The sequence below is a fragment of the Eretmochelys imbricata genome, chromosome 12 (genome assembly GCF_965152235.1).
Source record: "Eretmochelys imbricata isolate rEreImb1 chromosome 12, rEreImb1.hap1, whole genome shotgun sequence".
NCBI classification, from domain to species: Eukaryota; Metazoa; Chordata; order Testudines; family Cheloniidae; genus Eretmochelys; species Eretmochelys imbricata.
Genome location: NC_135583.1, coordinates 21,672,501 through 21,695,020, shown reverse-complemented (window position 1 = coordinate 21,695,020; position 22,520 = coordinate 21,672,501). Strand labels below are relative to the sequence as shown.

The window sequence follows — 22,520 nt, the reverse complement described above, 5'->3', positions numbered from 1 at the left end:
GAGGCACTGAAAAGCTCCTCCAAGTAGGGACCCAGGATTTTCTGCAGCTGCTCCAACAGCAAAGCCTCCTCAGGGACCAGTCTCAGCACCAGAATCATTTTGGTAGCCTCTTCCGGCACCTGCTGGATCCCCTCCAGTCCTGTTCTAGATTCAGAGGTGAGACAGTCACCATCTTGGCTGATCAGGCTGCTGTGGGTCAGAGTTCAGTGCATTACCCAGCGCTTGGTCAAACTCCTCGTAAAAGAGGCAGGATGACAGCGAGTTCCCAAAGATGTGGTTCTCATCCCTGGCTTTCTGATAGTTGGTTTTGAACTGCTTAGTCTTCTCCCAACATTGGTCACCGGTCCAGTGAATTCCCAACGCTACCATCTTCTTCACTATTTCCTGGCACACATGATCATCAAACTTTTTGCTTGCCTTGCATCAGAAATTCACCAGAATCTGGCTGTGCTCCCATGCCCACGAAGCAGCACAATTGGCAAAGGACTTCTTCTGGTTGGTATCCATTGCAAACACAGGAGACGGTTCAGTGTGTTTGCAGCTCAGTAGTCAGAATAAAATTCAAAGCTTAAATGCCAAGCTATTGTATTTGAACAAGGGGGTGTTGCTTCCATTTCTTGGGAGCTGACTGGCTACTCTTGGGACAGAGAGGACAAAGAGCACTGACCTACGGGATTGTAGGGCATCACCGAACAGATACTCAGGGCCTAAGGCCAGCGGGTCTGGGCCCAAACTGTGTCCACACTACAAACTAATGGGGTTTGGGCCCCAAACCCTGTAGGACCCAGGCTTGAACACTCCACTCCTGCGGGTTCCTGGGGCTTGGGCACAGGCCTGAATCAGACAGATTAGTATGTAGACAGAAGGGGGGTCATGCTTGAGCCCGAGCCCGGGTTTACAATGCAATGTAGTCACACTGTGAGTTGGTGTTGGCTGGGGCACCAAGTCATTCTACCTCTGTGCCTCCAAACACCCACACATTGGAAGGAACCTAACTTTTTCTAAATTGCTTAAGCTCATTTCTGACAAGCAGGTGCCAGGAGAACAAGAGCAGTAATTGAGTTAATGTAGTGGAGAAATACAGTGAAGTGGGTTTTTTATCAGTCAGTTATATGATCCTGACATATAATAAAGACAGAGTGTGATATAAAATGCAGGAAACTGACAAAATACAGTCACAGTCAAGTATAAAACCACCAATATAATATCTGCTTAATAATTGGTATCTATTACATCATTTCCATTTACTGCATAACAACTTAATTTTGGTTTAATAACTCTTGTAATTTGCCATTTTATAATGTTTATTATGACTATTTATAATATGTAACATGCACTGTTCCATTTAAACATACTCTTCTCATAATTTTAGAAATACTTTGTTCTTAGTTCAGTGGAAATTGATCTTTATCTATTTTAATATTATTATGCTTTTTTAAATAAATTGCAAACATTGTTTGCATGGTCTATATGATGTTTCCCCAAATCATTTTCATTTCTTTATTTACATGAAGGTTTATCTTTTTGTTTTGATTTTGTAAGTAAATTTTAAAGCACAATTTTTATGGAATATTTCCATTGTAATTCACTTATTGTCCATGAATTCTGAGCCACAAATACTGAATGCATAATCAGTGTCATTTTTAAAACAACAAAACAGAATGACAACTTAATTTTAATAAGTTGTTGGTAGAGGAAGGAAAAAGGACGGCAGTCAGGTTATTTTAAAATATTTTCTCTATAAATCTTCCATTAGATAGGTTTAAAATAGTTTAAAACTTATGCTTACAAGACTCCTTTAAAATAATGTAATTACTATTTATTTACTTTTATTATAGTAGTGAATGAAGGGATCAGTGTTCCATTGTGTTAGGAATGGTACAAACTCTAAACAAGTAGTAAAGAGACAATCCTAAAGTGTTTATTTTCTATATGAATTAAACAATGTTAAAGCCAAATTTTCAAAGTGACCTTAAAAGCAGCCTCTATATAGTCAACCATTGTACCACAATTCAAAGACACAAGGAGAAGAGATAAGACATAAGCTCCATCTGTTCCTTTCAATTTCCTGTTTTTGCTGATTTTCAGCCCTTCCAGTCATATTTTCAAAAGCAGCCTGTCCACTTGCATACCCAATAATGCAGTGTCAAGTTTGTGCGCTCCAGAATTACATGTTTGCATGCAAACAGGTTAGACACCTAAATGATTGATTTGGGTACACAAATAGCATTTGCATATGAAAAAAACATACCCTGTAGAATGAAAAAATGACAAAGATAATAAACTCAAGAGAGACAGCTGGAAAGTATTTCCTAATCCTGTTCATTGTGTCTATGAACTGTAGAAGTGTATACACCATTGGCTCCATGCATTCTAAAATAACTGGGATGTTACTGGCAGCAAAAATCCTGGATGACCACACATTTTAGCCACTCAAATTACCCAACAGGCTATCCTGCTGAATAGGAAGGAAAGAACCATACCTGCCAATGAGTAGCGGAAGTGACTGTATGTGGGTAAATAATAAATGAGCTCCTGACCGCCCATGCCAGTCTCAACTTTGGACCTATCCACATGCAGCCTACACAGTCCTAAATAGTTACTATCCACAAAAGCCCTGCAATAACCCCCCATGCATGGCTTCCAGAGGAGGAGAGAGAAACGAGTCCCTGCCATCCATGTCATGTGACAAATATACTTAACTTTTGGGAGGCCTCAATCCTCCTTTTCCCACCTTGCAGAGTCTCCCAGAGTTACTGTAGGCCTGAAGAACTCAGAATATACTATCCCATACAGGCATACGGGACAAAAAAGCATCATAGGGTACTTCCACATGGCAATAAAACCTCAGAGCCTGGTCTACAGACTTGGGCTGTGGGGCTCTCTCTCAAAAAAAAACATGGCGGCAAGTCTCAGAGCCCAGGTCTACAGACTTGGCTTGTGTTACAGAGCTAAAAATGGCAGTGTAGATGTTCCCACTCAGGCTGGAGCTTGGGCTCTGAAACCCAGCCTCTGACACATGGAAAGGGACTTTGGCAAGATTCTAATATTAAAATGACAAGCTATACCCATATTTAATAAAACTGAAAAAGCTAAAGTGTTCATGTACAGAGGAAGAGGTTAAAATGAGTATATTTGTGTATATCTATGATTTTATGATATTAAGAATAAATTGAACAAAAATAATAACAGCGCAAAACCATAGAGAATCTGTAATTGGAATAGGATGATTCTGTTAAAGTGGCCTTTCCCCCCCATCTAACCATTCCTTGTATTTTTTATTTAGGAATGTTGCCATATATCTTTGTCAACAGACTCCGAGTACCATTCTATACTGGAAATTACAACTCCATCCATACATTTATTGCAACATCTTGACAACCCCAGTCTGTTACCTTATGGTATAGAACACCCAAATTTCCCTGCACCTCTCACCTGTATGTATTCTCAAATGAACTTTTAAGTGGTGTGACGTTCTGAAAGTTTTTCCACAATATGGACAGTCTTTCATGGCAGAACCAAGGCTCCTGTCTCTCAGTAAAGCTGGCTGCTGGATTCCTACAGATCTCCCAGCTTCTTCTCCAATGTCTGAAACACAGAAATGTTCTCACATCACTTCAGCACATGTCAGAAGTTGTTCTCGCTGAAACTGCTAACACAACACAAAGTTAAACATGTCAATACTACACCTGTCTACTTCATTCTTTATATCTGACAGAATGCTGACAATTCATGTATTTTCTTGTTATTCTCTTAAATTATTTCATCTTTCCTAACATCACTTTAAACAGCATATGGTACCTTTATATTGAACTGAATTATACAAGAAAGGAAACAGCTGTGTCAGCAGCTGGTTTGATTTCTTCTTTTGCTTAGTTCCTATTATTTTTTTTCCCAAAAAAGTTTCAAAAAGTTGTTTTGTTAATTTATAATTATTATTGAAAAGCTGAGCATTTTCTTGTGAAAAAGTTTGAATTAAGTATATTAAAAATTAAAAAGAACGACAGTACAGTTGTGATGGTACTGGGGAAGGCTGCAGAAGTGACATTGCCTCCCTTTCTGCATGCAAATTGGAACAGATAATGGCACCTTTCTAACACAGTGCTCCATCACTGGAGTTAGGCTGCACAAGGCCTGCTGACTTGCTTAATGTCAGGGAAAGCCAATGAAAACGCAGGCCAGGTGAGGGGAACTTTCTCTTCCGCTCTCCTCTACATTTTCATATATGGCTGCACACACACTGTACATCTTACTGCAATAGCTTCTGTGTCTAATATGACACCATTTAAATCTTCTAATTAAAAAAAGATATTATTTTCTCATGCATTTTGAACAATATGGCTATTGGGAATATGCTTCAAGCAGGATATGAACAAAGTGAGTTACAGTTTAGGCATAAGACTGACATGAACGTTACAAAAAAGGCAGGGTATTTTTAAAAGGTGATTATTAAAACCAAACTTATATCTCAAATTTTACTTTGTATTTATGAAGATTTCCCAAGTAATATATGACATACATTCATCAGTACAAAAGCAGAGAAAGTAGGATGGCAAATGTAGAAATTTTGAAATGGAATTACAATATTGTTACACCACAGGGGCAGAATACACAGGGATACATTTTCAGAGTTGTGAAACTTTCTCTGCTTTTGTACTGATGCACAGGTTAAGTTGTGTAACTCCCATTGATATTAACAGGAAACATACAGTTAAATCTTTGTGCACAGCCTTGAGAATTTTCACCATAAAGTATTGATTAAAATTGTTCCATCCTCAGCTTTTTGTTATGTAACCAAAGCTATTAGAAGATGGAATGCAATTTACATGGAGTTGTCTTTTACACAGAAATGATAGGACATAACAAAAAGTATTTAACACTTGGCTTAAGAAAAACATTCATTCAGTAGTACAGACCGCAACACTGCATTACTGAACAAGGCAACAGTAGAAATTTTAAGCAAATACCATATAATGGACACTGTCACTATTTTGATGAGGGTTGGGGAGAATGAAAACACGAGAGTGAGACTGACAGAACAGCTAGAGCTATGTGTGAACTTGTGAATCCAGAAAAGCCTTAAGAGTCATATTTTTAATAGCAACAACAAAATGCCCTTACCTAACAAAGCTACAAACAATATAAAAAACTAATAATTAGATAACAGAAATCTAAAGTTCTAAACTCCCAGCTAGTTTTCCTCTGTACCATATTAAATAGAAGAATAGTTTCCTTATGGAAATACAAATATTTCTATGGCTAAAATATCTGTAAAAAAAAAAAGACACCAGGAATATGCTTTGCCATATACTTGCACTCGGCCCTGTTATGGTCACTTTTTAAAAGGTGAAAAAGGATAGCTTTCTAAAACAAATACATGCCTGACTATAGTCTCTGAAAGTTCTTAGTTCTACTTGAAATACTGCAGAGTTAAAACACAATATTTAAGTAGAAGGCCAATAACTGTCATTTTGAATTATTCACAAGTATTTAAATGTAACATAATTCAGAGTATATGCTGTCTTTTAAGATCAAGGCACACATAGATAGGTGCAAACCTATATTTCTGAATTGCCCAAGGAATTCTGATTTTCCACTGTTTGTTTGTACAGCGTGTTCAACAAAAGAGTTTTATATGATAAGGTCCAAAACTGCTTTAGAGAAAAGCATTTCTGAGATTGTGAAGTGCAAAATACGGTATGTATGAAGACAATGAAAAGAAAAACTCTCAATTGATCAATAAACACTATAGATAAATATATAGATAAAGTTAACAAGCCACTCAGGATAAATTTACAGAATAAGAGTACTAGTTATGTTTTGCTATATGTCACTGTAAATGATGGTCTGTTATCCATTTCCCTTTTATCTTTCTATCTAGAATATGTGTGGCCCAATAAAAAAGAATAAATTTGTAAGATAAACAGCTCACTTTGCAGATTTAAGAGTCTAATTTTCACTTTACACAGAACTGAATTTTTTGAGGCTGTGAAGCTATGGAGTTTACTCTAGCACTAATCCCCCTGAAAAAGCAAACTGAAAACAACAATGAAGCAGAGAAAGATGTGGGTGGTCTAAAGAGTTTCCTTTAATTTAAGTAGACATACAGTAGATAGTGCTAAAGGCTTTACTCCAACAGGGCCTTACCTATAAGAACATTTTCTTCCACAGTGAACACATTCCTAAGACTTTAAAGCTGTGTTGAGGGTTTCTCTCTTGAATTCTCTGCTTACAGATCCCACCAAAGTGCTGGAGGCTACTGCTACCTGAATTACATCTTTTTCCTTCAGTCAATGAAAATGTACGTTCATGGTTGCTGTCTGTCCCTCTCAGACCCTATCCTCACATCTCTCCTCTCACGAGGACCTGAGTCAGCAAACCATTCCCATTCATCAAAGCACTTATACAGATGCTAATTAAAAGCATGTTCTTAAGTTCCATTTGATTTGATAGCTGATAAATTACATTCATTGGCTTAAAACAACCAATAGAGGGTTAAGAAAAAATTAGCTTACATGTATGAACTGCAAAAAAGAATAAGAAATCTGTAAGATAAGAGAACTATAGTCATAAATATGTGGGGAGCTACAGCAGTAAAACTAAGCTAACAATAATTGATATAGGCACAGGTAAAGCTTCTCCACAGGGCTCGGCAACACTGACTTGCAATATTCCCCCACCCATTCCCAAACTATTTCACTGGTGGGAAACTTGCCAGCTGTACTGAGCTGTGCCAGCAATCTCTGGGAAAGTTTCACTATGGACATATAGGAACTAGGATTAGTTTTACCAAATCTATTCCACTTGTGATTTAATCAGATATGGAGAAAAAAAAAAGTGTCTGTTAGCTGATCAATTCCAAGGCCAAAAAAAAAAAAAAAAAGAGGAAAAAAATGGTACTTACAATAACTGCGGTTCTTCATGATGTGGTGTCCACATGAATTCCACTTCTGGTGTGCATGTCCCCCATGCACATAAGATCAGATTTTTTTGACTAGGACTGTCTATTGGGGCCATGCCTGTGTCATGGATATCTTCCACTCAAGGACATAAAGGGCAGAGAGGACCCAACCTTCCCTCAGTTCCTTTGCCAATTCAGAATCCTGTAGCTATAGGACTCCATAGAAGTGGGGAAGGAGGGCAGGTTATGAAATCCATGTGGACAACATGTCTCAAAAAACCAGTTACTGCAGAGTAAATAAGCATTCTTTCTTCTTTGAGCGATTGTCCAGATGGACTCCACTTCCACTAATAATCACCTCATAGTTGGACAGTAGGGTGCTAGGAGTCCTATTTAAACAAGGGTTGCAGGACAGCTCTACCAAGTAGGCATCTGATCTTGAAGCCTCAACTATGGAATAGAGCTGGGTAAAAGCATGTATGAATTCTATACATTGGGTTACCGAAAGTGAGGCTTTTTCTCTAGTTTGAGCGCCACTGTGGTAAAGAGCCTAATATCATTAGAATCAACCTGGTCACCGGCTGGGGAGATTTCCCCCAGATCAGCAGTCATCCAGGTATGGGTATACCTGAATGCCATATCTTCTTAAATGGGTTGTGATGACAAGTAGGCAATGAGTGAATATTTTAGGTGCCATGGAGAGACCCAAGGGCAGGACCCTACATTGGTAGTAAGAGTCTCGTACTATGAATCTAAGGTATTTTCTGTGTGCTGGATGTATGGACAGATAGGAATAGCATTCTGAAGGCAGAGACCAGTGAATCAATCTTGAGGATCTAATAAGGGCATAACTGAGGCCAGAGCTTGAATAACTTGAAATGATGGATGAATCTGTTGAGGCATCTCAAGTCTAGAATCAGATGCCAGTCCTCCTTTTCCTTTGGGATTAAAAGAGTAATGGGAGTAGATCCCCATGCCTCTGAATTACATGGGCATCTCTTCCATTGCTCTGAGTTGCAGAAGGGAATCTACCTCCTATTTTACCAGTATCTTGTGAGAGGGGACCCTAAAATAGGACAGGGAAAGAGGGTGTGGGAGGAGGAAGGGACTGGAATTGGATGGAACATCCCTTTTTATACTTTCCAGGACCCACTGATCCAAGGAGATCTGGGTCCAGGCCTCCTAAAAATAAAAATGGTGGTTGACAAAAGCAGGGGAAATGGGGTATAGATCCTCAGATGGTTCTGATTGGCTCTCAAAAATGGCATTAAACCCATTAAAGGTAAGTGTGAAACAGAAGAGGATGAGGCAGAGGGCTACCTGTGTTTGAAGTGCTGTTTCTTTCTCAATGGTTCCACCTGTCTGTGTGTGTTATAGTAATAAGAGGTAGAGGGCCTCTGTCTGCTGAGGCTTTAAGTTTTGGCCTGCTTACTCCTTATGGCTGGAGTGTATGCACTCAAGGAGTGAAGAGCAGCTCTCAAAACCTTTAAATGAATACAGGGCTTCATCTGTTCATGAATTAAATAGTTCATAACCTTCCAATGGGATGCTCTCAATGGTCATTTGGAACAACTTGAGAATTCCACAAGAATGAAGCCATGAAGTCCTGTGCATCACAATGGAAGCAGCCATTGAACATTCTGCCATCTCAGATGTGTCTAGAGCAGCCTGCAGTGATATTCAGTCTTCTTTTTGTCCTTCAGACACTTGAGATTTTAGCTCCTCCCTATGTTCCCATGGAATCTTCTCTATGAACTGTGACAACATGACCCAGTTCAGATGTTTTTGACAGAAGCATCTGATCATTCGAAATGCACATCTGGAGGCTAGTGGTGTACTAGGTCTTTCTACCAAGTCTTTCTATCAATCTTTGGACTTTTTTGCACCACTGCCACATTTAAGCCCAGGACTGAGTGGATGTAGAAATATTCAAATCCCTTAAAAGGAACTTGGCAATGCCTCTCAGCCTTATTGGACAGGGGGTACCAATGATGCTGGTGTTGCAACAACCCCTCACTGACAGGCATGGAGGAGTGCAGAACCTCTAGCAGTTTGTGAGCTTTTTCTTGCATTACCTTCACTGGGAATTATAAGGTGTCAGCCATGCCCTGTAAGAGGTCTGGGAAGATCCTAGAACTATCCAGCTGACTAGGAGTAGAAAGGAAGACTTCCTCATTGGGTAAGGAGGAAGATATTGCTGTTGGAATCAACTGACCTCCCATCATATTTCTTGCTGTCATGCCCCATGCTGGTGCAGACTATGACACTGTATCTCCTGAACCTCTTGAGAAGACTTACGATGATTTGTCGGGGAGAGAGCAGGAAGATTTCCTAACTGGTTGCATACTACAAGAACCCCAAAATGACCAAGACTGAACATTGTAGGGGCTGGAGGCCAAGGGGATGGAAACCAAAGTAAATGTTCCCCATGAAATTCCTGAGATCTGTGTTTGTAAGAGTGATTTTGTATCAGACCAATATGGCTCATAAGAGGGAAAGGGAAGTGTATGGTGGGGGACATCTCCCTTCTATTCTTGGAAGAGGAGGAAGAAAACCATATAATTCTTCCAGAGGTGGCAGGGGGCTCCCTGTCTAGTGTCCTAGGGCACTCTCAAACCACACCCGCAACCTAAACGGAAGAGCTCATCAGTACCAAGGTGGTATTAGTAAGTGGTATTGAGGCAGTAGCACTTCTAGCAGAGTAGTTTAGAACAGCAGATGAGGAGAGAGCAGGGCTGACTATGACTGTGTGATAAATGTCTTTGGTACAGGGAAAGTTGGTGCAGGAAACATCTGCACCATGGAGGTCAATGTCAGAGTTGCAAGAACAGAGCTTATTGGTACCAAAAGCATCAGTACTGAGGAGTTGGTACTGAAGGAAGTGTGGATCACAGTCTCAGGTGGTCCTGTGATTACTCAGTGACCAGCCAATCTGAGCTATGAGCTGTGTTTCAGCTAGGGGCATGCACTGAGACAGAGACATGAGAGACAAACGATGGCCCAATAATTATAACACTAGCCTGGGACAGAGGAGACCCAGGTTCAGTTCTTTGTTGCCTGACCTTGGACAAGTCACTAGGCTATGTCTACACTAGCAGCAAAGGGTGTCCATCATTGGGTGGGATAGCAATCTTGCAAGAGGGTCAAGTTTTAAATCCAGAGGCTTTTGTTTCAGCCATAGTGGCTCTAGTCCACGTACCAGGGTATCTCCTAACCTATTATTCTAATGTGGGTTTTTTTTTGCCAACGCGCATAAACACAAAGCTTGTAACTATCCTAACTACAGTAACTATATTAACTAACTAGCCAAACAAGAGATTACACAGTGTGCAGAGGAGCAGGGAGACACTGTAGGAGTTCTGTCACTGCCACAGGCATGAAGAAGGAAGTTAAGATGACTGGACCCGCTTTGCCTGTTATGTCCATAGGATGTGAGGACATCCAAGGCGGAGGTACTAGTGCACACTGATGGCCAAAAAGAAACCTCTTTCACATGCATGGGGTCATGTGCACCAGAAGTGGAATCCGTATGGATAATCACTCAAACAAGATTTCTTTGAAAATTGTGTACATTTTCCTCAAGATCTCAAAATCAGTGCTGTGTGGCCTACTTTATGTAGTGTTTCAATAAATATGACTAGAAAGAATGCACTGATTTTCTAAAAATAAAAACATATATGAGTTAGGTAGATAGGATTTACTTCACCCACCCTAGCACCCAAATTGTCAAAGGAGTCTCTACAAATGTACCCTGTAAAATTTAAAAATGTATTTGTTTGCTGTGTGAAACCCTGTACTTGCATATACACAAAGAGGCACTTCATGTACGAAGAAGCTAAATTGCAGTCCTTTTGCAGGCTAAACTCCCACTGAAGGCAGTTGGAGTCTTGGTGACACAAGGATTGCCAAATTAGCCACAAATAGGTAATCTCATGGGAAAGGTAATCAATCACACTCAAGTATGCATTTGCACTCACACATTTTTCAGACTGTATTGGAGGTCCCTTTGAAAATATGGTCAAAATCTTTAAAAGCTGCACATAATCCCATGTTTTCATATATTTCTGAAATTTAAAATACTTGCAGTTCTTTAGAACTGACTGTAGAAGTTAATGAAATATGGCACAAAATGAAGTGTTAGGATCATTGTTATTTTTAAAATATCTATAAAACTACCCAGTCTGATCCATACAGTATGTGTTTAGCTCTCTGAACAGGAGATACTATATTGTGAATCTGAGGTGAAGAAGCAATTTAGTAGATGCTAAAAACCTGCCACCGCTGTTTTTGCTTGCAGGTCTGCCTGCACTTTAACCATCTCGCACCTTGAGAAATACCACAGAATATTCAATTTCTGGGAAAGCATCATTTTCTTATTCTGTCTATACTTTGGAGTTAGCTCAAATCATTTTCAAAATTACAAAATATATAAACCTTGGAGGAATATAACAAACTTTTTTTTTTCATTTTACGTGCAGTGGACACAGTTCTGCTCTCAGTTATATCTGTGCAACCCAACTGACTTCAATAAAGCTGCACAAGTATGACGGAGAGTACAATCTGGACCAGTACTTATATTTTGAAACTAAACTTCTATAATCATCACAAATGCTTGAACTTTTTGTTAGTGAGCTTCATGCCTTAACATGAAGGATTCTAATATTACTGAAAAAGTAATTGTATTTTGGTCTCTGGTAACTTTAGGTCAGTGACAACTTGATGCCTCTATTGTTACATCAATGATTTAGGTTTTATAATGACCATATATGGTAATCTTAAACTGTTATGCGTTAATATGAATTGGCAAAGAATTTGTTTAAACAGAGAGCTATTTTAGAGAAGAACTGGAAAGGAGGCCCGGGAGAAAGCAACAGCCAAATTCTGTTTGTATTATTAGGAATGAAGACTATACCAAAGGTTCAACCAGTAAATAAAAAGTATACTACTTGTGACATCAGACTTCCCTGTTAGTCCTTTGAATGGGCAAATGTAAGGCACTTACAGCTACTGTATATGCATTATCAATGAGTGCACTAGTAGGTACACTAGTTTTGAAAATTCAAACTGAAAATTCAAATTGGTGAGCTAAAATATTGAGGCCTATTCATGAGAGGGAAAAGTCACAAGACACCTCAAGTGATCATAAGCCTATCATAGCCAATACCTCAGGCTGGAATGAGCTATCTAGGTGGTATCTCATGCATGAGGGAAAGGGAGTCGAAAATGTTCTAAGCAATTTGTCAGTAACTGGTAAAGTAACAACTACTGACTCTGAAGGCAGCAGACATGTTTACTGGTATTCTGAGTAACTGAAAATTTTGTTTTCATAGCCCGTAGTTCAAAAATACATCACACCATAGGATTTCATTTATGCAATTCATTAATATAATATGGTATTTTTCACTACAGTATGCTTTCTGAGGAGGGTTTTGTAGGCCCTACATTAAGCATCAGTATAAATAAATACTCTACAGCAATGCAAATATTTGATAAGCAACTTACATCCCAATTGTTACTATATTTCTTACCCTATTTGTAATTTACACATAACCACACTTTTAAATAAGCAACTTCAAACTATAGAGGTTTTTTGTTGCTTTAAGCCACAAATTCCCAACAGATTTTTTTGTAGGTATTTTATTTTTTAGAAAAGTCTGTAGTTTTTAAAACCTTTTAAAAATAATTTGTTCAAAAATAATTTTTAAATACATCTTTTTGGCTGTCTGATTTGTTTGAAGAATTCTGTAAAAAAAAAAAAAGACAGAAAACAAGTTGTAATGTTTAAAAAAATAAGCTTAGTCAGTTGCCATTAACTTATGGAGCTCAGTTTAGCCTGAAAGTTATGCATATTGAAAGGAAAAATGATTATTTAGATATAACATTTTCCCCAGAGACTTTTTTTTTGCCATATCCTTTTTCAAACAAAGAAGACATCTTAAGCACCTTGCAATATCTTTCATTTAATAGCTGGCAGAAGGAAAGTCCCAGATGAACATTGGCCTGTGTCTTTCTCTTTAACCAGCTGAGTGATCCAAGCTTTTAATATAGCTGTTCCAATTATTGTAAAAGTCATCTAGTACCTTATAACCACAAATATTGACAGTTTATTGCACAATGCATTCATGACATTTGAAGGTCACATCATACATAATACATACTCTTTTAGAAAAGTGTCTGGAACAAAGAGATACATGATCAGCAATTACAGCGTACTATTGTTATATATGATTTTAGACTTATTAAAACTAAATATTGTATGAAATGCATAGCTATCATTAATCTAATTGATAAACTGCATAGTTCATTTTTAGTATTTAGTTTTTGTTCCTCACCGATACTCTGCTCACTGATAGTCCCTGCCCCAAGAAGCTTACAGTCTAAGCACCAATCCTGCAAACATTCATATACATGCTTAACTTTATATGCAGCAGTAGTCCCAGCCAAGTCAACCCTACAGCCCTCTATCTTGCAGACGTTGGGGTCTGCTACACAAAGTCCCACTGGAGTAAAGGAGTGTGTGCAGGAGATCCCTTTGGAAAATCAGGGCCTAGATGATTATAAAAATCCTTATCTTACATCCAGCTCTCTTTGAAGTCAAGGGGAAATTGTCCATTGGCTTCAGTAAGATTTGGATCTGGCTCTTAATGATTTATTGCAAATAATGATATATTGGCTTACATAAAAACTACAATCTGAAAGAAGCAGAAAAGGTTTCCTGATGAAGCTTCTGAATACATGTACATGATTTCTCAAATAAGACTACCATGCCTCTTCAGTAGCCAAGCCACACTTTTCTACAACATGTTAGAGATCCAGTATATAAAATAATATTAATTTAACTATATTTTAACTAAGTTAATGTATGTAAGTATAAGGGGCAAGTTGTGCCCTTAGATCTCTACATACAGTCCACCACTGAAGTCAACAGAAGTTGGGGAAGGGCAGAGTATGTCTCTAAGAGTGTAAAATATTGGGTTTTCATATTTTGCTTAAAGGCCTGAGCTGCTAACACTGCCATTCTTGGAGAGAAAAGGGTCTTTGGAAGATCCATGTCACGTTTTATGGGCACTGATTTCAGCTCGCCCTGCTCTCTTCTCCTTTCCTGTTCTCTCCTATCCCTCCCCTCTCAGACTAACTCCTTCACACTCCTACTGTTTCCCTTTCTTCCTTCCCTGACCCATATGTAGCTCAACTTCCAAAGCATTGGGTTCCAGCCAACTGTGTGATGACAAAATGTGACTTTTTAACTTTTTTTGTTAAAGTCTTTTAGCTTTTGGAAGCACAGTAGCTTGATGCTATATACGTATCAGATATTTTTTATAAAACAACATATTGCGGTTTATATTCATTGCTGCTACTTTAGAACCACATTAAGGGTATGCCTGGGGCAGCAGCAATGGTGCTATGTTAACAATGGAGGGTCAGGCTGACACTTACAAAGCACAAGGGAATTGAGGTGGTTACCCAAATACTATGAGGTAGGTAAAGGAGGACAGAGTAGCAGGGAGGAGCAAGTAGAAGCCTGAGTGATGTACATCCAAGCCTAGTGACCTTCCTTCTGTTCACCAAGGGCTGGGTAGTACCAGTGCTAACTGACAGATCTGCTGCACTGTACCACCAGAATACAATACCAAGGAAGAATCTGTTCCTTCTACAGCTGTCTGGAAGCGATTCATCATATTCCTCTGAAATCTATATATCAGATCTACCAGGGAAAAATTATTTGGCAGGCTATTTCATTCAAAGGAACCAGATCAATTTCTGAGTGCCCCCAAGCATACTTTTGCCCAGTGCTATTACTTCTGTACTTGTCCAGACACAGACCAAAGGGCTCTATCAGATTACTTCTCCTCTAGTATGGGAGAAGACTTCTTGTATGCATTCCCTCCTTTTATTCTACTTTCTGGAATTCTTCAAAAGGTGAGACAGAAGTCAGCACACTTGACCCACCCAACTCTTTCATGAGCAGTTCAGTTCTGGTATTTCACTCTCCAGGCTTTGGCTGAGGAAATATGCTGTTTCTGTCTGATCTTTTCTCTCAGTGGCATTTTTTGTTTTGTTTTTTAATCCAGATCCTACTTTGTTTAATTTGTCTGCATGGACCATAGGCCCCCCAAATGCTAAATCCTTGGATTTGCCAGATGATCATGAAATCCCATTAGACTCCTATAAGTCTTCCACAGGAAAAGTGGATGCATTAAAAAGTGGACGCTTTATCATTTAGGTTTCTAGTCAGGCTCTGGGCCTCGTTTTTGTTTGTTATCTTGCATGTGAGTGTATCTACTTTCAGTGATGAGCTCTGGCTTTTTTCTGTCTTTCTTTGAAAGTACATTTCTGAGTGTCTATTTCTCCTTATTACCTCCCTGTGCATAAAGCATCCATTTTTACTCATCCACCACTGAACCAATTTCTTACTCTTTGGTGCAAAGTCTAACCACTCTGTGAGATTTAAATCTGGCTTTTTCAATCTTCTCTGGGACTTTTCATTTGATATTTTCACCATTGTCTTTTACCCTTACAAACCTTGAAAATTACCTTCTTGGTTGTTACCTCTGTAAAACATGTAAGTGAACTCCAAGACTTCCTAGTCCATTCCCCTTGCATGTATTATTAATCAAGGGTAGGATATGTGTCATCCTCACCCAAAGTTCTTGTCAAAAGCAGTCTCTGATTTTTATGTGAGTCAGTCTATCTTTTCTTACCCAAATTTTTGACTCACCTGTGTCAGCTTTGATCTACCAGCTGAATGTGAAAGGGGAGCTCAATTATTGCCTGGATAGGACAAGGTCTTTCTGCACTCCGTCCAGATTGTTTATTACATTTGGAGAAAATTCTAATGGGGAATCTAACTCAGTGCAGAAGCAATCCAAATGGATCATCTTTGTTTTTAGATGTGTTATTTTCAGGCAGGTGTTCAGGTACCAGATGGCCTTAAAAACATACCACTAGGGTGACAGCAGCTTCTACAGCCTGTCTGCATCATATTCCCATCTCTGAGATTTGCAACATGGAGTTTGATAAACACTTTACCCAGCATTGCTCTCTTGAAGCCAAGACTAGATCAGATACCCAATTTGGGATAGCTGCCTTACAGTCCCTCTTTAATTAAATAATCCTGATTTCCTACTCCTGGGATGGATTGCTACTGCTGATTAATCTCCAAAAGTGAAGATCTGTGGAGGCAGTTTCAAGAGGGAGAAAATGAGATTATTAACAAATCAACTAAAACAACAACTGGAGTTCTATGCATATATTGCCTTCCCTGATCCATACTCACCTTGTTTCTTCCACATTTCTTTCCACAGTAGCTCTGTGTATTCTGGAAATAAGGTAAAGGAGGAAGGGTCATGGACCTCATTATGACCTGAGTCTAGTTACTGAACTGCACATGTGCATCAATGTGGCACAGGGTGCAGATATTTGGATGAAATAGAGAACCCAAGTCAGTGGTAAGTAAACTACAAGAAACATGGTGGGTTCAGGTGGCAGGCAGTTGTATGAATTCCTTTTGTGGTCCCCCTCTTTTTCTGTCTAGGTTCTACTCTGTGCCCATGACTGTATTCTCTGATGGGAAGGTTTTCATAGGCATAAAATGGGTGCCTAACTCCTGCTGATTTTCAAAAGCTTTGTGCCTTTGAAAATCTTTTCCTGATTAACCATAGTAGTACTTAATGAGGGTTCACTTTATTTTCATTTTTGATTTCTGGGTTCGAACAAACCCAAAAGCTCAAACTATTGATTTTTCCTGTCTCCATGTCAAATCTATGAACATGGCCAAATTTGCTCAAAAAACAATACAGAGTGGCCAATTCCCTGAGATTCAGTAATTATTACAGAAGTTTCACTATTATTTTATCATAGAGTGACATCCAGCACAGCAGTTCACATATCTGAAGTAATCAAAATGTTTACATATTATTTTAATAAAATAACATGTAAGCTAAAACTTTAAAAATGTCACAGACTCCTCTATGTAAACCCAGTTAGGAAAACAAAAATGTAATCAAAATCATATAAACAAAAACATGTAATCAAAAATGTACTAAAAAACCTACTCCGAGTTTAATTTCCCCTAACCAGAGCAATAGGATTACAAGTACAAACTGCCATTCCATTCTTAGCTCACTTCTTTGTGCACAGGTGTTAGTGTAGTCCCTGAACAGTTATGGCATGTAGTACAATATTTAGACACCTTATAGTAAATTGTCTACATTTTGTTACTTTTTACTTTCCAAGGTTATCTGAATGCTGTTTTTGAATTAAAAGACCACTGCCAAGCTAGTATGCCTAGTTTGGAACTCATTTCCTTCTGTTTAAAATAACCCATTATAGTTAGTATATGACACAAACATGATTCCTTCCAACTTTTCTCCTCCATTTTTCAGACAAACTGGGAAGTTATTGAAGAGCTGCTGGCGAACAACTCTGAGATGCTGATGTCAATTGATTTTTTAAAAGGCTTTTTGAAAATAAAAATTAAAGACACGTGTGTTAATTACATGAACATTGTCAAATACATTAAAAAGAAAACAAAATGATTAAATTTGGGACCTTCAAATTTTGAGAAGGTTCCTTTAAAGATTTCCGTTGTGGGATTTTGCATTATTTTAACATTATCTTGTAGATATACTGGGTCTAGGATACCTTTTAATTTAATACCATATAAATGGGCTTATTACATTTTTATATTAAATATGTAACTCAGGAGGTACATTGGTAGCTGAACCTTTAGCCTAATTTTGTATAGTAGTCTTACTATGCACTAATAATATAGCAGCATGCTATACTTGGATAATAAAAATACAAAGTGTGACATATTAGCTGGTCTATCTACAGTAATCTTACAACACCTTGATATGACAATACATGAACATCATTTGAACTTCTATAGTGTATGCTGTCAATGAGTAGTAAGAATACTATTTTGAACAGGCCATCCTCTGGTTCAGCTGAGCTGGTGGCATTGGTTGGTTTAGGCATGGGCTTTCAGTATGCTGGAACAATCCTGAAACTAATTTTGCATGTGTCAGAGCTGGACTTTGGCCATGCATGTCAGTATGCTGAAATAGAGCTATTTATATCCTGAGCCTTATTTTACACGTGCTGGGTTGGAATGTGGCCCTGCAGCCTTTTGGGTCTCCATCTGTAGATATGAAAGCCAGAGTGTGCCCTGGCCCTCTGGCTGTTATTAGTGTCTTCACTTCCATAGAACTCATCCTGTCTCTGTTCTCACCAGCTGCAAATTTCCAACTATTCTTGTATATTTGTGGACTTGATGGCTAGGCTCATCAAACCTCTGATGTTTCTTCCTCAAGTTTCCTTGCTGTCTTGGCAGTCTTATTTTGGACTACAGCATTCCTTGAACCTCTGTTGCCCTAGCAGTTTTGGTGCAACACATCAATGACAAGAAGTGTCAGTCCCCCCAGCACACTAATTTCTTGGAGTTGATAAGTTAACAATTGTTTTCTTCAATACTAGATAAGACCGTCTTCTGTCACTTTCAATAGGCTGCAGCGATTCCATGCCCCAAGGTTTACTACAGGATCTCTTCAAGTTTCCTAGGGTGATGCTGCTTCACTTGTAACCACTGCTCCAATTCACTTAACCCCTGCACAGCCTGGTCAAATGCTATGTAGTTGTCATTTAACTGGGGGGACAAGGGAAGGAATAGAGGCTTTAGGTATCCAAGCTTCTCAATAACTACAACAAACACTAGCTACAGGTTAATCAGGACTAGCAGCACAGGGTCAAACACCGACTCCCTTAGCCACATGGGCCTTTTCATAACCCCATTTTTTCAAACTCCAGTGCTAAAAGTTTTATAAAAAAAATGTTACTCTGCAAGCACAGGAGCAACCTTGGTCTCATAAATAATTCAGTCATTTATTGTTTTTTTTAACTTTCAGAAGGGTCCAGCTGACAGCGTGAACTAAATCTTGAAAAATATCATCTTGAAAAATTAAGTTACATATATAGATAGAATTTGAATTTGAAAGTTACCTTCTACATGCTCTTCTCTGGGCTTAGTCTCTCCTACTTTGCTGCCAGTATAAGAGTGTTGCCTGATGTTGCAGACAGTATTGATAACTTGCCTGAAAGTTTCTCACAAGCTCATCTGCCATGGCTGTAAAGGTCAGAGCTTGCTGCTGAAGTTCTTGGACATAGCAATCAGGAAAGACCCATCTCTTGGTGTGAGAGACTAGAACCTGTAGCCTTAAGGAACCCTTTCTTGCAAGTGAAGAGACAAGCACCTGCCGCTTCAAGACTCACGTCCATATCTTGGGGTATAGGCAACTCCTACAGCCCTCAAACAACTTGAAACCAATGGTGTGAGGAAGGAATGGGTGATAAACTCTGCAAAGAGGTGTGTCAGGCTTTACTTCAAATATTAAATTATATGCAATGAAAAAAATAGGACAGATATTTGGCACAAACTGGCCTCAGCTAGGGTGACCAGATGTCCCGACTTTATAGGGACAATCCCAATTTTTGGGTCTTTTTCTTATATGGGCTCCTATTACCCCTCACCTCCTGTCCTGATTTTTCACACTTGCTGTCTGGTCACCTACTCCCAGCATGATTCCATTTAATTGTGTCTGAGCCCATAGGCCTGCTTGCCAGAGATCTCTGTCCCCACTATTATATGGATAGTGAGAAGAGAAGACAGAGTGAGTCCAGTTAATTCTTCTCACTAGCTCTTCCCCCCTACTTTACTATGAAGGCCTTTAATCTTCTGCTCTGAGGAATGGAACTGTGAAAAGACTGGTAAAACCCAGCTGCATCAGGGGAGACCATCTTATACCAGCAATGGTATGAGGGAGGAAAGTGGGGGGAGGGGAATCCAAAGGGGAGAGGGAGAGAGATGGAAGTTAAATAAGTTTGCTAGTATAACCATGACTTTAAGGATACAGACTTGAAAATACTATATTTGTCAAAATGGTCACAATTTAGTTAAATTGCATGCCAAGGATTTGGTCTAGGGTTCAGGGATAGGGCTCAGGTCTGATGGCACTGAAATTTCACAAGCTCATCTTGTAGAATTTCAGCACCAAATGACAGAAGTTTCATGAGATCATCTGACTTTGCAAGATTTCCACATCTTCAATAGCAGCAACAGTATATCACTCCTTAGTACCACTGTGAGGAGGTGCTAGATAAACAATTTGGATATACTAGATAAGGAGACAGGCATATTCTTGTGACATTTTCAACATCTTGGACTGTCCCACAAAACTGCCTGTGAACTGGAAGTAGAAAACAAGCCCTTTCCAGTTTTAGTTCTGACCGAGAAACAAAACTGTAAGGATGGCTTCAGAAATATTGATCTAAATCCAAATTTACCCCTGCAATTTAAAGGGGCTTGAGGTTCTAATTTTGGTTCATCTCTATGCTAAATTAAGACACTCTACAAGAAGTAACATCACACAGTGAATAGACTAATTTAAATCCTGAGAACGCAACCACTGCTTTTGTGGGGATACATGTTTCCATGCCTTTTCGGGGGGTGCTAGTGGGAGCCCTCTCCAACAGCCTGGCAGTCCAGGCTGAATGTGGTGCTTAACAAACTGGCTTGCAATTGACATATTTGAAATCTGGCTAGGACTAGCCAGACTACCCCAGCATACTGGGTGTTTGGGACAATATGAAGGACTGGTACAAATTGGGAGAGGGAGACTAAACCGATGTCAGTAACATTACTGGTACTAGTCTTATAGTGGCCACAGGTACATTATGAGGGCTCCTAGCCACAGTGGGACAAAGAGCTGTAGTTCACAGTAGAGCATCTATGGATGACTAGGGATGGAGTTGCCCATAGGCAGGCTGGCATACTTTAATTAAAGTAGGACTGCTGGGACTTATCACTGGGTAACAGTTAATAATTTTATATTACTATCATAATGAATTTTATTAATAAATTTGCAGCCAGAGGCCTTTAACCAAGAGACCAAGAGACTAGTGTTGTGTGTTTATTTTAAACCATGATAGGAGGATGCCACTGAGCAAGATTTAGGCACTCAGAGATTACAGTGATGAGTGCCATAGACAGGACCATAAATAAAACATAGAGCAAAGATGTGGCCTATACTGCTACATTAGGTGATGAACTAGATCATGAAACAATAAAGCGTTTCCTCCTCTGTTACATAAAACTTTTCAACTGACTGGTTTTTAGTTATGCTGAAGCATCACTTATCTACTCTAGATACTAACTGATTTTTAATATACTCCTTTCAATCTGGATACTCTTTCACCAAAACTTTTTCAAGTTAGAACGTAAATATCCATCCTGTTAAGGTAATTTCCACCCTATGCCTTAGCGTGAAACCTAAGGGTATGTCTACACTGCAATTAAAAACCAGTGGTTGGCCCAGGCCAGATGATTCGGGCTCGCAGGGTTCGGGCTAAGGGACTGTTTAATTTCAATGTAGACATTCAGGCTCAGGCTGGAGCCCAGGCTCAAGATCCTGCAAGATGGGAGGGTCCCGGACCTCAGGCTGCAGCCCGACCTGGAACATGTACATCACAATTAAAAAGCCCCTTTGCCCAAACCCCACGAGTCCGAGTCAGCTGTCATGGGCCAGCTGTGGCTGTCTAACTTGCAGTGTAGACATACCGTAAATGTTTCAATGTTACTCACAGCTCATGCCCCTTCTCCCTCAATTTCTCCTTAGGGAAAAATAGCAGAGAAAAAAAATTTCTCATCTTAATGACAAGACACAGATATAATCCACCTATGATTATTACAAATTTTTGAACCAAAATTATGATCCAAAACAGCATATGATCTACATTTTAGCAACATATATTAGAATAAATTAAATAAAACATAGTGATTCTACATTAAATACCACTCTATTCCTCTAATACTTTATAAAACTATTGATGTGAATGCTGTATATCATCAAACTTTATTGCAGATATTTCCTTTCTAATAGGTCTCACAATACAGCAGTCAAAGTAGAATTATAAACTGGATATATGTCCAAATGTTTGTTTGTTTTTCCGCTATAGGTCACAGATTCAAATGAAGTAGAACTCAGTAGTAATCAAATGTTTTAACCATCTGATATTTAGTTGAGAGTTGACAGTATATAAAATGATAGAGTGATCTAAGCTTAGTTCTTAGTAGATAGGTGTCCCCATAAACAAAAAGCTATCACATCTGGCACCGATAGGAAATCTTGTTGGTATTCTCAACTGAGAGATCAAGAAATGAATTTTGATAGAACCAAATTTTCACATCTAAAGGAGAGTCCTTTATAACCTGGCTAACGCTCATTGACAGCATGAAAATAACTGCACGGATGGCCCCCATGCTGTACCTCTCTCAGGGCTAAATTCTGCTACCTTTGCTCTTGTTGAAGAGTACTGTACTTTACAAGAAGTCTAACTTGTTTCAATGAGTTCACATGACAATTATGGTTCAAGTCAACATGAGTAAAGATGGCTGAAACTTGTCCTTGAAAATATCTACTTATAATCAGCCTCTGCTATCAGGCTTTATGCCTTATCTTTCTCAATCACTACATTTATTTTAAAAATTAATAAAAAATTAGGGGTGGAAGATTTGTTTTACCAGATTCTCCATGAGTTCTGTGGAGAATTCTCTGCATCTGCA

At 38.9% G+C, this 22,520-nt stretch overlaps 1 protein-coding gene across 1 annotated transcript in view; it reads right to left on the bottom strand.

The window, feature by feature from the left end:
• ZNF536 (zinc finger protein 536) overlaps positions 1-22,520 on the bottom strand; it is a 397,745-nt gene that overhangs the window by 157,323 nt on the left and 217,902 nt on the right. Inside the window, exon 5 of the mRNA XM_077831317.1 lies at positions 3,436-3,588. Within this exon, the coding sequence (XP_077687443.1) occupies positions 3,436-3,588 (153 nt within the window). The remainder of the gene's footprint in view (positions 1-3,435; positions 3,589-22,520) is intronic.